The sequence below is a fragment of the Malaclemys terrapin genome, chromosome 3, assembly GCF_027887155.1.
Source record: "Malaclemys terrapin pileata isolate rMalTer1 chromosome 3, rMalTer1.hap1, whole genome shotgun sequence".
NCBI lineage: Eukaryota > Metazoa > Chordata > Testudines > Emydidae > Malaclemys > Malaclemys terrapin.
This window is the reverse complement of record NC_071507.1, coordinates 206,846,688-206,864,896: the sequence shown is the minus strand read 5'-3', so window position 1 is coordinate 206,864,896 and position 18,209 is coordinate 206,846,688. Positions and strand designations below refer to the sequence as shown.

Sequence of the window (18,209 nt, the reverse complement as noted above, 5' to 3'; positions counted from 1 at the left end):
GGGGACATTCAGAGGTGGCTGTTCCTGCTGGGCTGTGTGCCTGTGGCTGAAAAGAAATCATCCCCGCTGTTAGCCACGCGGTGGGGGAAGGGTGAAGCGATCATCCCAGAGAATTGGGTGTGAGGGGGGGTTTAGTTGGGTTTGTGCTGCACGTTAACCCGAAAACCGCAGCCCCTCCTTTTAAATGGCCAACCCAACTCTCCCTTTTTTTCCTCCCACAGCTGCAAATGTTTCAACGCTCCCCCTATCATCTCTGTCCCAGAGGCTAGCGCAGATAAGAAGGTGAAAAAAATGCATTCGCGATGAAATGTTCTCTGAGCTCATGCAGTCCTCCCGCACTGAAAGAGCCCAGCAGAATGTGTGGCGGCAGACAATGTCAGAGTCCAGGAAAGCACAAAATGAATGCGAGAACAGGAGGGACGCACGAGAGGATAGATGGCTGGAGCAAGAGGAGCGGTGGCGACAGTGTGATGAGAGGAGGCAGGATGCAATGCTGAGGCTACTGGAGGATCAAACTGATATGCTCCGGCGTATGGTTGAGGTGCAGGAAAAGCAGCAGGAGCAGACCGCTGCTGCAGCCCCTGTGTAACCAACCGCCCTCCTCCCCAAGTTCCATAGTCTCCTCACCCAGACGCCCAACAACGTGGGGGGTTCCGGCCATCCAACCACTCCACCCCAGAGGACTGCCCAAGCAACAGAAGGCTGGCATTCAATAAGTTTTGAAGTGCAGTGTGGCCTTGTCCTTCCCCACTCCAGTCATCCACCAGCCCACCCGGTGCTTCCCTAATCCCCCACCCCTCCCGGGCTACCTTGGCAGTTATCCCCCTATTTCTGTGACTAATTAATAAAGAATGCATGAATTTGAAACAACAATGACTTTATTGCCTCTGCAAGCAGCGATCGAAGCGGGGAGGGGAGGGTGGTTGGCTTACAGGGAAGTATAGTGAACCAAGGGGGTGGGTTTTCATCAAGAAGAAACAAACAGAACTTTCATACCGTAGCCTGGCCAGTCATGAAACTGGTTTTCAAAGCTTCTCTGATGCGCAGTGTGCCCTGCCGTGCTCTTCTAACCGCCCTGGTGTCGGGCTGCGCGTAATCAGTGGCCAGGCGATTTGCCTCAACCTCCCACCCTGCCATAAACGTCTCCCCCTTACTCTCACAGATATTGTGGAGCACACAGCAAGCAGTAATAAAGATGGGAATATTGGTTTCGCTGAGGTCTAACCAAGTCAGTAAACTACACCAGCGCGCTTTTAAACATCCAAATGCACATTCTACCACCATTCTGCACTTGCTCAGCCTATAGTTGGACAGCTCCTGACTACTGTCCAGGATGCCTGTGTATGGCTTCATGAGCCATGGCATTAAGGGGTAAGCTGGGTCCCCAAGGATAACTATGAGCATTTCAACATCCCCAACAGTTATTTTCTGGTCTGGAAAGTAAGTCCCTTGCTGCAGCTGTTCAGACAGACCGGAGTTCCTGAAGATGCGAGTGTCATGTACCTTTCCTGGCCATCCCACGTTGATGTTGGTGAAACGTCCCTTGTGATCCACCAGTGTTTGCAGCACCACTGAAAGGTACCCCTTTTGGTTTATGTACTGGCTGCCTTGGTGGTCCGGTCCCAAGATAGGGATATGCGTTCTGTCTATCGCCCCACCAGAGTTAGGGAATCCCACTGCAGCAAAGCCATCTACTATGACCTGCACATTTCCCAGAGTCACTACCTTTGATAGCAGCAGCTCAGTGATTGCGTTGGCTACTTGCATGACAGCAACCCCCACAGTAGATTTGCCGACTCCAAATTGATTCCCGACTGACAGTTAGCTGTCTGGCGTTGCAAGCTTCCAGAGGGCTATCGCCACTCACTTGTGAACTGAGGGCTGCTCTCATCTTGGTATTCTTGCGCTTCAGGGCAGGGGAAAGCAAATCACAAAGTTCCATGAAAGTGCCCTTACGCATGCGAAAGTTTCGCAGCCACTGGGAATCATCCCAGATCTGCAACACTATGCGGTCCCACCAGTTTGTGCTTGTTTCCCGGGCCCAGAATCAGCGTTCCACGGCATGAACCTGCCCCATTACCATCATGATATCCAAATTGCCAGGGCCCGTGCTTTGAGAGAAGTCTGTGTCCATGTTCTCATCACTCTCGTCACCGCGCTGCCGTCGCTGCCTCGCCTGCTTTTGCAGGTTCTGGCGCTGCATATACTAAAGGATAATGCGCGAGGTGTTTACAGTGCTTATAACTGCCGTGGTGATCTGAGCGGGTTCCATGCTTGCCGTGATATGGTGTCTGCAGGACAGCAGAGTGGCAGCAGAAGTGTGATGATGGTTTGCAGCCCTATTGTACCGTCTGCTGCCAGCAGCACCCAGGACACAACAGCGGCCGCTGAGCTGAGCGGGCTGCACGCCTGCCGTGGTATGGCGTCTGTGCGGAAAAAAAGGCGCAAAACGATTGTCTGCCGTTGCTTTCACGGAGGGAGAGGCGACTGACGACATGTACCCAAAACCAGCAGCGACAATGTTTTTGCCCCGTCAGGCACTGGGAGCTCAACCCAGAATTCCAATGGGTGGCAGAGACTGCAGGAACTGTGGGATAGCTACCCACAGTGCAACGCTCCGAAAGTCGACGCTAGGCTCGGTACTGTGGACGCACTCCGCCAATTTAATGCGCTTAGTGAGGACACACACACTCGACTGTATAAAATTGCTTCCTAAAAAATTGACTTCTATAAATTCAATCTAATTTCATAATGTAGACATACCCCTAGATTTGTTTCCCATGGGATCTTACCTACCAACTCCCTGAGTTTGCTGAAGTCTGCCTTCTTGATATCCATTATCTTTATTGTGCTGTTCTCCCTCCTACCATTCCTTAGAATCACACTTTCACCCAAGCTGCCTTCCGCTTTCAAATTCTCAACCAGTTCCTCCCTATTTGTCGAAATCAAATCTAGAACAGCCTTTCCCCTGGTAGCTGTCTCCACCTTCTGAAATCAAAAATGGTCTCCAATACATTCCAAGAACTTGTTGGATAATCTGTGCCCTGCGGTGTTATCTTCCCAACGGATGCCTGGGGAGTTGAAGTCTCCCATCACCACCAAGTCCTGCATGCCAGCCCCCACACAGCTCCATGACAGCACTGCAACACTGCATCCCAGCCCCTTATAGAGATCCAATGACTGTGCTGTAACACTGCATCACAGTCCACAACACAGCTACATGGCAGTGCTGTAACACTGCATCACAGTCCACAACACAGCTACATGGCAGTGCTGTAACACTGCAGACCAGCCACCAATACAGCTCCATGACACCACTGCAACACTGCATCATAGCCGCCAACCCAGCTCCATAAAAGTGTTGCAACACTGCATCCCAGCCACCTGCACAAATCCATGACAACACTGCAACACTCCATAACAGCACACCAAACACTCCACTGCAGTGCTGTAACTCTGCATCCCAGCCCCCCAACACAGCTCCATGACAGTGCTCCAACACTGCATCCCAGCCCCTTAACACAGCTCCATGACAGCGCTGTAACACTGCCTCCCAGCCCCTTAACACAGTTCCATGACAGTGCTCCAACACTGCATCCCAGGCCCTTAACACAGCTCCATGACAGTGCTCCAACACTGCATCACAACCCTCAGCACAGCTCCATGACAGTGCTCCGACATACATGAACGGAGAACCTTTACAGAGGTGGATACTGGACAAAACACTAAAGGGGAAGAAAGACCAGGATCTGAACACATACTATGGTTCAGGATGAAGTTGAAAAACACCATAAATACTAAACAAACCAGACTGTCTAAACAGGAGGCATGGTATGATAAACATATTTGGAAACGCCACCCTGTCATGAATTTGCTGGTACTGGTAAGTTTCATAATACACAATCTGTTGGTTATGACAAAGAATCTGGTGCGGATGGTAAGTCCTTTAAAAACGTGTAACATGCAGGATTTGTGTGTGTGTGTGGGGGGAATGTAAACACGGTAGGAGTGGTAACAAGGAAGTCCTATAAGAATACTGTTTCTCAGCTAGGACCTGTAAACAGGCTTAAGGCTTGGCACAGCAGAGAAAGCATAACAAACTTTGACTGCTGTGTGGAAGGGGAAACTGAGGCACATCGCCTCATGATATTGGTGGCTGAATGCCAAGACACCTACACTCTAAAAGATATTGATATTTGCATTATGGTAACAATGCTACACACAAGAATGTTTTCAGGCAACCTGGAAAAAGAAACACAGAACCTTGCAAAAATGCCTGTGGATAACACTGCAATGTTTGGTAACACTTGGGAGTTGTATAACCAAAACCTAAAGAGGGCATTCGGCACCTGCCTTCGCTTTGTCCTCTGGCAGTAATCTAAAGGGAAAGCTGTGACACTGCACCCCATATTCTTCATAGAGATGTTATTAGGATATGATTATGGCATAACTACGATGTATTTTATGCAAGACAGGTCATGTGAGATATCACTGGAAAGGTTCTGATTTACTGAATGCACTTCTCCTATTTGTAGGCGTGTATCAGTTCTGTATCTGAAGTTAGGGATATTGTCTCTGCATCCATTACAAATGTGTTTACCCCTGGGGAACGCTCACTAGGCAGAATGCACTCAGTCTAGATGGCTGGCTGGGAAGGGCCCATTCAGGTTAAAGGGCCATTAGGAGAAAACAATAATAGGTCTTAGGAAAAGCTTATCTCCCACCGGGCGCTGTAAACAGCCTCTGGCTCATGGCTGCTAGGACTCCACAGGGTCATGTGACCAGGTCATCTGGTACTAGACCCCATCTTGGAATACCAGTATTTTTCCACTGACTGGCGTGGGAACGAAGCTTCAAGACAAAGGGTTCCCGCGCGTGATATGCAAAAGCTACATAAGGCAGGGGATTGATAGCATTGCGGTTCTTCACTGACCCCACCCCCCCAAAGAAGACTCCTGAGAACACCTGAGGAGCCAGGACTGAACTGGGAGACGTGCTGGACCCAGGCTGAAGGAATTTTTAGGAACATGTGGCGGTTTTAAGCTGTAAGCAAGTGCAGCTGGCCCCTTAAGAATCTCCGCAGCCTGCTTGAATCATCATTTGCTACTCACAGCCAATCTCTTTAGTGAATTAAGCTTAGATTGTGTTTCTGTTTATTTGCTAGGTAACCTGCTTTGATCTTTTGCTATCCCTTATAACCACTTAAAATCTATCTTTTGTAGTTAATAAACTTGCTTTTGCTTTATCACAAAGCAGTGTGTGGGAGTCATAACTTGGGGCAAAAAGCTGTTGTATATTCGCTCTCCACATTGAGGGAGGGGGTGAATTTCAGGAGCTTACGCTGTACAGTTCCCTGTGCAGCACAAGACAGTGTCATTTTGGGTTTACACTCCAGAGGGGTTTGTGCAGTTGAGCAGCAGGGTAGTTCCTTAGCTGAGCCTCCCCATACAGAGCTGATCACAGCGTCTGGGTGTGTCCCTACCTGGGCGAGGGCTTGGCAGGCTGCTTACAGCCGGACAGTATAGAGGGAGTCCAGGCTGGTGGGTCGGGGGCTCAGTGGTACCCCAGTTCCAGGTGGCACCCCGGGGGGAACCCATCACAACTGCGTCCCAGACTGCAATGCAGCTCCGCAACAGTGCTGCAATACTGCATCCCAGCCCCTTAACACACCCGCATGACAGTGGTGCAACAGTGCATGAGCCCGCCAACACAGCCCCACAACAGTGCTGCAAACCTGCACCCTAGTTCCCAACACAGCTCTAGCACTGCATCCAGCCCACAACATACCTCCATGATAGTGCTGTAACACCGCATCACTAACCCCAACACAGCTGCATGACACTGCTGCACCACGCATAACAGCTCCCAACACACTGCTATGATAGTGCTGCAATACTACATCACAGCCCTGAATGGGCCCTTCCCAGCCAGCCATCTAGACTGAGTGCATTCTGCCTAGTGAGCGTTCCCCAGGGGTAAACACATTTGTAATGGATGCAATACTACATCACAGCCCTCAGCAGAGCTCCATGACAGTGCCGTGACACCGCACCCCAGCCAAACATGGCTCCATGACAGTGCCGTGACACCGCACCCCAGCCACAAACATGGCTCCATGACAGTGCTATGACACCGCACCCCAGCCACAAACACGGCTCCATGACAGTTCTGCCACACTGCATCACAGCCACAAACACGGCTCCATGACAGTGCTGTGACACCGCACCCCAGCCACAAACACGGCTCCATGACAGTGCCATGACACCGCATTACAGTCACAAACACGGCTCCATGACAGTTCTGCCACACTGCATCACAGCCACAAACACGGCTCCATGACAGTGCTGTGACACCGCACCCCAGCCACAAACACGGCTCCATGACAGTGCCATGACACCGCATTACAGTCACAAACACGGCTCCATGACAGTGCCGTGACACCACACCCCAGCCACAAACACGGCTCCATGACAGTGCCGTGAAACCGCACCCCAGCCACAAACACGGCTCCATGACAGTTCTGCCACACTGCACCCCAGCCACAAACACGGCTCCATGACAGTTCTGCCACACTGCATCACAGCCACAAACACGGCTCCATGACAGTGCTGTGACACCGCACCCCAGCCACAAACACGGCTCCATGACAGTTCTGCCACACTGCATCACAGACACAAACACGGCTCCATGACAGTGCCGTGACACCACACCCCAGCCACAAACACGGCTCCATGACAGTGCCATGACACCGCATTACAGTCACAAACACGGCTCCATGACAGTGCCGTGACACCACACCCCAGCCACAAACACGGCTCCATGACAGTGCCGTGAAACTGCACCCCAGCCACAAACACGGCTCCATGACAGTTCTGCCACACTGCATCACAGATCCCAACACAGCTCCACGACAGTGCTGTAACACGGCATCCCAGCCCCGAACACAAGGAGCGCTCTAACACTGCACCTTAGCCCCACATCACAGCTCTAGGACAGTGCTGCAAGACTGATCACAGACCCCAACAAGGCTACACAAGATTGATGCAATATTGCATTACAGACCCGAACAGAGCGCTATGCCAATGCTGCAGCACTGCATCCCAGCCCCGTGATAACGCTGTAAAGACCAGTTCCTAACCTTTCTGGAATGGTTGTTCTTTGAGATGTGTTGCTCAGGTCCATTCCAATATAGTTGTGCGCATTGCATGCACCATCGCTGGAAGTTTTTCCCCAGTGGTATCTGTTGGGTTGACTCTGGTGCCCCCGAAGTGGCACTTTCATGGCACACAGGGAGCTGGCTGGGATGATTTAGCTGGGGTTGGTCCTGCTTTGAGCAGGGGGTTGGACTAGATACCTCCTGAGGTCCCTTCCAACCCTGATATTCTATGACCTGCCAACCCGCCTCCTCCTCAGTTGCTTCTTGCCGGAACTCTGACAGGGGGCAGGCGGGTGGGTCTTGGAATGGACATGAGCAACACATCTCGATGAACAGCTGTTACGAGAGGCAGGTAACCATTCCTTCTTCTTCAAGTGCTTGCTCGTGTCCATTCCAGTCTAGGTGATTCCCAAGCAATCAGTCAAGTGGTGGGTGGGACTGGCGTTTTGCTAAGACAGATTGGACTCTGCTGTACCAAAAGCTGCATCATTTCTGGCCTGCTAAGTGATGGTATAGTAGTGCATGGTGAGCGTGTGGACAGAAGACCAGGTCATTGCCCAGCAGATCTCCAGGATCGGGACTGGAGCCACGAATGCCACTGAAGAGGCTTGCGATCTCGTGGAGTGCGCTGTCAAGGGATTGGGATCGGTGCTAGGACTGCCATCGGCAGGGAGTGGAGCGAGATGCTGGGCGGTGTCTCACCATCACTGTCAGCTTGCCCAAGATGGGCACTTGCCTCCCCAGGACGGGTTCTGCGGTACCGGGGCTGTCCCTGATGGGCCTTGGCTCAGGGAAGGCGTTAGAAGGGACAGAAGGCTTCTTGATGCTTCATATGCCTCTGGTGTAGGTGGCATGGCCAGGGCTGAGTCCCCTCCTTGGCTCACCCTAGGCGGGGCATCCATACACACCAGACTCGACGGGCCCCTTTCCGGGACTGGAGTGGCCCGGCATGGGTCTCTCTCTCTCTGTGGCTCTCCTCGGGGGGATCGTCCCCAATCTGACTTTTTTCTTTTTTCGGCACCAGTGATGGGGAGCGGTGCCGACCGGCCAGGGTTGACTTCTTGGTGGCCGGAGCAGTTTGTTGGTGTCGGGGATCCTGGACCCCGCTGAGACTCTCTAAATGAGGCCGGGGCACTCCTGACGGAGGAGGGGCTCGATGCCGGGTCGGGCTCCGAAGAAGGGCGAAGTGCCACCTCCATTAGGAGTCCAGTGTCTCTTTCATTCTTAGTCCTGGGCTTTAAAGTTCTTACAGGTCCGGCACTTATCTGGAGCGTGGCCCCTCCCAGGCAGTTCAGGCAGCTGCCGGGCTGTGGGAAGCCCTGGGGCCCCAGTGGTAAGCCCCACAGGGTGGGAGCTTACAAGTACCCAAATCTAACGAACTATTTGCTAACAGCGACTAACTGAACGCTTGACACTCTGTCTACAATCTATTTCCAGGAAAGCACTAAGGAGTATTGCTTTCAGAGCATGAGAACAAAACCATTCCAGGGACTGTCATGGACGAGGAGAGGGAACTGAGGAGGCGGTGGGTCGACAGGTCCCTATATACCGTGCCAGAAAGGCGCCACTCCAGGGGGCACCAGAGTCGACCTGATGGATATCACTAGGGGAAAAACTTCTGGCAACGGTGCACATGACACACACACACAAAACTATATTGGAATGGACACGAGCAAACACTCAAAGAAGAACATTGCATCCTAGCCCCCAACACAGCTCCAGGACGGTGCTGCAACACTGCATAAAAGATCCCAACACAGCTCTACAACTGTGCTACCACACTGCACCACACACCCCAACAAAGATAAATGATTGCTGCAATACTTCATCACATATCCAAACAGAGCTCCATGACAGTGCTGTAACATTGCATCCCAGCCCCCGAAAACCGCTTCAAGAGAACGATGTAACACTGCAAACAAAGGAAACCCAGTGGATCTAATTTACCTCGATTTCAGTAAGGCATTTGATACGGTTCCACATGGGGAATTATTAGCTAAATTGGAAAAGATGGGGATCAATATGAAAATTGAAAGGTGGATAAGGAACTGGTTAAAGGGGAGACTACAACGGGTCATACTGAAAGGTGAACTGTCAGGCTGGAGGGAGGTTACTAGTGGAGTTCCTCAGGGATCGGTTTTGGGACCAGTCTTATTTAATCTTTTTATTACTGACCTTGGCACAAAAAGTGGAAATGTGCTAATAAAGTTTGCGGATGACACAAAGCTGGGAGGTATTGCTAATACAGAGAGGGACCAGGATATCCTACAGGAAGATCTGGATGACCTTGTAAACTGGAGTAATAGGATGAAATTTAATAGTGAAAAGTGCAAGGTCATGCATTTAGGGATTAATAACAAGAATTTTGGTTATAAATTGGGGACACATCAGTTGGAAGTAACAGAGGAGGAGAAGGACCTCGGAGTATTGGTTGATCACAGGACAACTATGAGCCACCAATGTGATATGGCCGTTAAAAAAGCTAATGCGGTCTTGGGATGCATCAGGCGAGGTATTTCCAGTAGAGATAAGGAGGTGTTAGTACCGTTATACAAGGAACTGGTGAGACCTCATCTGGAATATTGTGTGCAGTTCTGGTCTCTCATGTTTAAGAAGGATGAATTCAAACTGGAACAGGTACAGAGAAGGGCTACTACGATGATCCGAGGAATGGAAAACCTGTCTTATGAAAGGAGACTCCAAGAGCTTGGCTTGTTTAGCCTAACCAAAAGAAGGCTGAGGGGAGATATGATTGCTCTCTACAAATATATCAGAGGGATAAATACCAGGGAGGGAGAGGAATTATTTAAGCTCAGTACCAATGTGGACACAGGAACAAATGGATATAAACTGGCCATCAGGAAGTTTAGACTTGAAATTAGATGAAGGTTTCTAACCATCAGAGGAGTGAAGTTCTGGAACAGCCTCCCAAGGGGAGCAGTGGGGGCAAAAGACATATCTGGCTTCAAGACTAAGCTTGATAAGTTTATGGAGGGGATGGTATGATGGGATAGCCTTATTTTGGCAATTAACTGGTCTTTGACTATTAGCCGTAAATATGCCCAATGGCTTGTGATGGGATGTTAGATGGGGTGGGATCTGAGTTACTACAGAGAATTCTTTCCTGGGTGTTGGCTGGTGAGTCTTGCCCACATGTTCAGGGTTTAACTGATTGCCATATTTGGGGTCGGGAAGGAATTTTCCTCCAGGGCAGATTGGCAGAGGCCCTGGAGGTTTTTTGCCTTCCTCTGCAGCGTGGGGCACGGGTCACTTGCTGGAGGATTCTCTGCACCTTGAGGTCTTTAAACCATGATTTGAGGACTTCAATAACTCAGATATAGGTGAGGGGTTTGTTACAGGAGTGGGTGGGTGAGATTCTGTGGCCTGCGTTGTGCAGGTCAGACTAGATGACCATAATGGTCCCTTCTGACCTTAAAGTCTATGAGTTCCATGACACTGAAGTAACACTGCATCACAGCCCCCAACACAGCTCTACAACAGTACTGCAGCACTGCATCCCAGCGGAACACAGCTCCATGACAGGCATGCGTCTGACGAAGTGAGCCTTCACCCACGAAAGCTCATGCTCCAATACATCTGTTAGTCTTAAAGGTGCCACAGGACTCTCTGTTGCTTTTTACAGATCCAGACTAACACGGCTACCCCTCTGATACTTAGCTCCATGACAGTGCTGTAACACTGCATCGCAACCCCCAACACAGCCCCTAACACAGTTCCATGACAGTGCTGTAACACTGCATCGCAACCCCCAACACAGCCCCTAACACAGCTCCATGACAGTGCTGTAACACTGCATCGCAACCCCCAACACAGCCCCATGACAGTGCTGTAACACTGCATCGCAACCCCCAACACAGCCCCTAACACAGTTCCATGACAGTGCTGGAACCCTGCATCGCAACCCCCAACACAGCCCCTAACACAGTTCCATGACAGTGCTGTAACCCTGCATCGCAACCCCCAACACAGCCCCATGACAGTGCTGTAACCCTGCATCGCAACCCCCAACACAGCCCCTAACACAGCTCCATGACAGTGCTGTAACCCTGCATCGCAACCCCCAACACAGCCCCTAACACAGTTCCATGACAGTGCTGGAACACTGCATCGCAACCCCCAACACAGCCCCTAACACAGTTCCATGACAGTGCTGGAACACTGCATCGCAACCCCCAACACAGCCCCTAACACAGTTCCATGACAGTGCTATAACACTGCATCGCAACCCCCAACACAGCCCCTAACACAGTTCCATGACAGTGCTGTAACACTGCATCGCAACCCCCAACACAGTCCCTAACACAGTTCCATGACAGTGCTGTAACACTGCATCGCAACCCCCAACACAGCCCCTAACACAGTTCCATGACAGTGCTGTAACACTGCATCGCAACCCCCAACACAGCCCCTAACACAGTTCCATGACAGTGCTGTAACACTGCATCACAACCCCCAACACAGCCCCTAACACAGCTCCATGACAGTGCTGTAACACTGCATCGCAACCCCCAACACAGCCCCTAACACAGCTCCATGACAGTGCTGTAACCCTGCATCGCAACCCCCAACACAGCCCCTAACACAGCTCCATGACAGTGCTGTAACACTGCATCGCAACCCCCAACACAGCCCCTAACACAGTTCCATGACAGTGCTGGAACACTGCATCGCAACCCCCAACACAGCCCCTAACACAGTTCCATGACAGTGCTGGAACATGCCTCTGCGCTGCACTGGAGGACCCTAACTATGCTTTACTGCAGTGGTGCAACAGCTCTGCCACACAGTTGTGCTGCAAGGACACAAACCGCTCTTTAAACATGCCAGGGTCTAAACCCTGCCTGTCTGAGGAGCAACTATCCCAAGAGAGCTTTGCTGGGAGGGGGAGCGTGTGCACCAGGAGCGCCCCGTTCTCAGGGCTGACAGCAGACAGGGATCAGGCAGGCGCTGGCTATGCCGTCAGACAGCAGCACTCCCAGAGGCAGGGCGAGCACGCCTCCATGGGCTCCAGACACTGTATTCGGTTCTGCGCACCACATTACCAGCCGCAACTGACCACCTGGAGAGAGCTCAGGGAACTGGGCCAAGGGCTGGCGCAGGGCTGAGCGTAAGGGCTAAACCTGTCCGCCTTGGCTCGGGGGCAGAAGGGACCTGCTGACTAAAGGCAGGGCAGGGCGTTAAGCCGAAGAGAAGGGTGGAACTGGGGTCATGGGACGAAACGGAGAAAGGAGCAAGCCTGCCTGAGTCTGTGTGTGTGTGTGGGGGGGGGGAAGCATCTCCCCCGAGCTCTGCCCGCAGCAGCTGGCTGGGAGCAGGGCGCTGGGACCCCAGTGCCCTCTGGTGGTTAGACCGGGTCCTTGCACACACTGTGCTCGGCAGCCCTGGAAGGCGGGCTGCTCTGGGACAGGGCAAGGAACTGGAGAGCGGGTCTGCACTGACTGCCCACGGCTGGGGCTCAGACGCCCCCATGCCCATCACCCCCAGCCCTCCGGTGCACGCAGTGCCAGGAACCCCAGCTCCACTGCTCGGGGTCAGCCCCCCAACGCTCGCAGCACGGGAAGCTGGTTCAGGTTCCCGTCCTGCAGCTGCCCCCGTCCCCTTCTCCTCTAAACCAAACCCCGGGGGAGAGCTGACCCAGCCAGTGCCAGAGACATGTGGGGGTGCTCTGCCAGCTGGCTCCATGTACCCACCCCCCGAGTCAGCCCAGACCAGGCCCCGCCAGTCCCTGCCCCGAAGGGCAGACAGAGCCCAGTGACGGTCTGGGGGTGCCGTGCAGGGGGGTTAGCTGGATGCGAAGGGAAGGGGACAGGTATGGATGGAGTGAAGCTGAGGCAAGGAGGCGGGTTGGAGGGCAGAGAAGCCCAGAAAGCTCTCCGAATGGCCAGAGGGCCGCAGGTCCCTGCTTTGGTGGCTTCTCTTCCCTCCGGCATCCTCTGGCTCCTAGAGTGGGAGGGGGGTGGCTCCCCTGCAGTTCTGGGGCCAGAGGTGGCCCTGACCGGGCCCCCTTTCTATCCAGCCAACCCCCACAAAGGGCACAGGTGGGGATCCTCTCCACCAGCAGCCCACGCAGGGTTGCCCCCTCCCTCCTTACCCCACCAGGGACTCCTGAAAGTTTTGACAACCACTACAAAGTGCAGGCAAGCCCAGGTGTTCACAGGTCCCCCGGCCAGACGGGACCATTGGGAGCAGCTCCTCTGGCACCGCGGTACAGCACTTCCCCAACACAATCACTTACGGAACTACAGCCGGTAGTTCAGAGAAACATCCCGATTGAGTGACAGTCGCCACTGCTGGAGAATCCCGCACGGAAATTGTTCCAGTGCTTAGTTATCCGCACTGGCAAAAACGTAACCGTACTGCCAGTCTGGATCTGTCTGGCTTCAGTTGCCAGCCCCTGGCTTGTGTTAGCCCTTCCCCTGCCAGCCTGACGGGCCCGTTCCCACGTAGGTCCTTACAGCCTGGGACCCAGGCACCCCTGAACCTGCTCTGGTGACCCAGACTCAAGGAGTCCAATGTCTCCAGGAGGCAGGTCTTCTAACCCGTTCATCAGTCTCGTGGCTCTTCTCGGACCCCTCGCCAATGTAGCCACAGCCTCCGGGATCTGTGGGCACCAGAACTGCACGTGGGATTCAAGCAGAGGTCGCACCAGAGCCAAACAGAGGTGACGTATTCTCCTGACTCCTCATCTACCCACCCCTGCCCATTGTGGCTCTTGCCACCCCTCTCGGTGACGGTGTCACGTCTCACGGGCCCCACCCAGCTAGCCACTCCAGGGCACACGTGCACATGGCTGGGGTTCAGTCACACACATGGGCGCTGAGGACTCGTCGGACAGGTACCAGCCTATGGAAGCCCCCCCAGACCCAAAGCCAGACCCTGCCGGGAGCTCAGGACTCGCTGGCGACTAGGGGAGGGCCAGCAGGTATCCGCGGTAGTGCTCACCTCTAAGAAGCGTGAAATGTCCCGCTTGTCGCTCACCCCCATGGCCACCACGTTCTCGAAGAGCCAGAAGAAGGGCCGGTCGTCGCCCTCCTTGGGCCGGGCTTCGTGGAGAAGGCGGTAGAACTCGAAGAAGAGCCGTCCAGTGCCCTCTGGGCAGCAGGAAGAGAGAAGAGACACGGGTGAGCTGCTGACAGCCCGCCTCAGCCTAGACTGGACTGCAGGAGAGCAGGCGTGGCCGGCTCGGACACCTACCGTAAAGACCCTTCCTAGCAGGGTTGACAATGGAGAGGTCATTACACGGGCTGCCTCCAATCACCAGGTCAAAAGGGCCCCATTCCTGTATCTGCAACACAGAGACACGCCAGCGAGCGGTTATGGGGGGCAAAGGAGCCGAGTCTCCCCTGGTATGCAGCGGTGGGGAAACCGAGGCTGGAATATGCACTCCAGTTCTGGGGGCCACATTTTACACAGATGTTGAAAAACTGCAGAGGGGGCAGACAAGAGCCACAAAAATGATTCCAGGGCTGGAGGAGCGGCCCAGGGAGGTGGAGTGAGTGGTATCTCCCACCCGTGTAAGGTCAGAGTGTTGAGGCTGGATTTCCCGCTGACCCAGTGGCGGACCACTCCACCACTGTTAGGGCCCTGGACTGGGACCTGGTGGAGTTGGGTGGACCCGGGTCCCCCTACCCAAGCTGCCACCCCACTTTGGTGGCAGCCCCCAGATTTGGTGATAGGGCCGTGATGCCTGGAACCTGAGGGCCGCTCTAATGACTGGCCACTAGGCCACGCAGCCCTGCGCTCAAGGACAGACACTGACACTGGCCATTGAGCCGCACTGTCTTGAGTCCTAGGACAGTCTGACCGACTGTAACGGCGGTGTCACCACGACCACAATCCACCCCAAAGGGTGTGGGGTTTGCATACACCGCCACATGTCCCTTCTGACCTTAAACTCTGTGAATCTAGAAAGGGTTCAGCCCGCTGCCCCGCCATGAGACGCAGCCGCTGAGTCGGGACGCCTGCCGGGGTAGGGAGGTGAGCGGGGCAGGCGGATGGCAGCCTCACGTACATGTTTCTGGGTGACATTCCGGACGTCGCCGACGTACATGATCTTGCCCTGGTGTCTCACCATCCCCACAGTAATAGAGTCTTCGCAAACCTCAGAAGCGATGTAGCGGTCCACCTGAATGCCCAGGTCCTTCAGCACCAGCAGACCTGCCAGGATACAGAGCAGGGTCAGGTCCGCAACGCAGGACGGCCCTGGGGACAGCACCCCAGGGAGCACTCGCCATCGGGAACATCATCCCAAACCAGACACAGCAGGAGACCCCTCAGCGCTAAGCAGCGACTCAGGACCACTGGCCCCTCCGACACAAACCAGAGGAACGCAAGCAGCTGCTTACTGAAGCTACCTGGCGCAGTCAGGACACTCGTAGCATCCCTACGGGGAACTGCAGAGGCCACAGATTCAGGGGAACGCCCCCCCCTCCCCCTCCCCCGAGTTTGCTCCTTACTCCCAAGGGTGTGGAGAGTCCAAATCTAATTACACAGCCCCCTGCTGGTGACCTGGGCTCACCCCCTTTGAAATACGGCCGGCAGGACAATGGGCCACTTGGAGCTGATTTCAGAGGGCCTGGCCCAGTGGCCGTGGGTCCTCAGCCCCTCCAAATAACCAGGCCAAAAGTGTCTTGAGTTGGGAGCACCCAAAATCAGGGACTTAGTTTGAAACTGTTGGCCACAGTCGATGCAAGATGTTCTACGACAGGGGTCGGCAACCTCTGGCACGCGGCTCGCCAGGGTAAGCCCCCTGGAGGGCCAGGCCAGTTTGCTTACCTGCCGCGTCGGCAGGTTTGGCCGATCGTGGCTCCCACTGGCCGCGGCCAGCACATCCCTCGCCCGCGCGGATTCCCGCAGCCCCCATTGGCCTGGGATGGCGAACCGCAGCCAGTGGGAGCCGCAATTGGCTGAACCTGCTGATGTGGCAGGTAAACAAACTGGCCCGGCCTGCCAGCATGCTTACCCTGGCGAGCCACGTGCCAGAGGTTGCCGACCCCTGTTCTACGATCTCGGGGGCTGCGGGGCCCAGCAGAGCTGCGAGAGACAGGTGGAGCAATATCCCGCACTCAGCCAAACACCCGTCCTGCACACTAGGTTTAGAACCCAGGATTGCATTCTGCTACTGAGAACCTACCAGCTGGGTCATGCACTGCCCTGATGCTAAACCAGAGCGTATCTGCTCCCCCGTGCCCTCTGCATGCGGTGAAGTGAGCTGGGCCGTGCTGGTGGGTCACGGCCGCTGAGGGGCTGGAGTGGGGCGCTGTAAGCATGGAGACGGACAGCAGAGCCCTAATGCCGCTCAGCTACCTCTTGTTAGCCCACCTGTGGCAATTCCATCGAAGAGAGAGAGCACTCGGATGGGCTTCCTCTTCTCAGCTGGGACCGGTGGATAAACCTTTGGTGGGTCCTTAAAACACACACACACAGCGCAGCATGAGAGACGGGGGCACAAGAAATACTCCCCTAGACAGTCTCCTTGGACATGAACTGGGTTCCCAACTCCCGGATGGGTCCCATCCCAGCTCTTACGGGGGGAGCTAACCGCGGCTGGAGCTCCATGCGACGCGGGGACCTCCCCGATGCGCTCCCCTAGGAGTGGAGACGCCAGGGGCTGGGCTTGCTGAGTGGGGAACTGACCACTGTCTATACACACACATCAGGGGGAAGCCCAGGGAGGGGGCAGTGCTCGGTAGGCTAACGGACAATGCCAGCACAACTGGGGTCGCTCTGGCTGGAGAGGAGGTTTCTAACCAGGAGAGGAGGGAGGGCGAAGATGCTTGCTGAGGGACTCCGGAGAGCTCAGGAAGCGACCGACATGACGGTGCTGCCTGCGTTAGCAGGGCTGGACTCGAGGACCCAGGAGGTCCCCATCAGTCCTGCATTCCTGGGACGATCTGGGACCCAAGCATACAAATGCCGGCAGCCCAGCGACAGCACAGGCAGCCCTGCTGGACGTGTTCAGCCCCGGCCCCTCGGGTGCAGGGCTGGGGGGAGGCTCTGCTCTGCCGAGCCCCCGGGGGAACCGGGCAGCGCTGCCACATACTCACAAATTCTTGGTCATGGTTATTGGCGAAGAACATCTGGAGGCGGGAGGGCCAGTCATCTCTTCGCCTCAGCAGCCCGTAGATGCCCTTGTGGCCACACATGTAGCAGTTCCAGGGGTCCTCTTTGATAGCTGCCTGGGCTGCACCTGGTCCCACCAGTAGGTCCACGCACTCCACACAGAAGCACCTGAGACCCAGGGGGAAGGGGAGACACTTCAGCCCAAGTACTCCCTTGCCTCTATTCTAGGGAGGCTGGGGGCGGCGGGGGCCGAGTGCGACCCCTCCCTTGCGGTCCCCTAACTGCACGGGGCAGGACCATGCTGAGCTGGGAAGGCAACCCACAGGTCCCAGTCTGAGCCCACTGGGGCTCAGGGCCCAGGCCAGCTGGCACACAGCCGGAGGGCTGGGAGGGGGTCCGGCATCACCATCCCACGTGTCCCCAAGGCCTCTCCGGTCCCCTCATCACTGACTGGCCTGGCTGTGGAGAGGGAGGGAGAACCGGCTGCAGGGCAGTGGCTGGCTCATGTTCCTGCCCAAGCCCAGATGGAAGCGCAGAGCCGGTGCAGCTGGCCGAGCGCCCCGGGCTCCCAGCCCGGCTGAGTGTGCCACACCCACCTGCAGCAGTTGTTGTTTCCACACATGAGCACCTCGCGGCCGCCACAGCAGATCGTACAGTACGATTGGTAACCATCATCATCATACTGGTACGCGCACTCCAGGAAGCAGTTCTGGGGGGCAGTGAGAAGGGTGTGAACGCTGCATCCCCTCCGCACCCCTCCACCCATGGGGACGGCCCACAGCCCAGGCGCAGTGCACGGCACCTGGCCTCAGGGACGCTGCCGCAGAGTACTCCACCCTCGGGCTGTCCTGCCCAGCTAGGGAGCAGAACCCCGGCAGCTGCCCGGGCTGGCCTGCTGCAGGGAGCCTGCCTCGAGGGGAAATGCTTCGAGCAGAGGGATACAAGGACCAGGAAATGCTTCAAGGCAGCA

At 55.0% G+C, this 18,209-nt stretch overlaps 1 protein-coding gene across 5 annotated transcripts in view; it reads right to left on the bottom strand.

Annotated features, from left to right (window-relative positions):
- The window catches only part of DNMT3A (DNA methyltransferase 3 alpha), a 200,796-nt gene that overhangs the window by 11,784 nt on the left and 170,803 nt on the right, over positions 1–18,209 (bottom strand). For all 5 annotated transcript variants that reach the window (XM_054021771.1, XM_054021772.1, XM_054021774.1 and 2 more), the window contains 6 exons: positions 17,836–17,948; positions 17,224–17,407; positions 16,499–16,583; positions 15,189–15,334; positions 14,372–14,462; positions 14,120–14,268 (listed from right to left, as the gene is read on the bottom strand). In XM_054021771.1, coding sequence (XP_053877746.1) covers positions 14,120–14,268; positions 14,372–14,462; positions 15,189–15,334; positions 16,499–16,583; positions 17,224–17,407; positions 17,836–17,948 — 768 coding nt within the window. The remainder of the gene's footprint in view (positions 1–14,119; positions 14,269–14,371; positions 14,463–15,188; positions 15,335–16,498; positions 16,584–17,223; positions 17,408–17,835; positions 17,949–18,209) is intronic.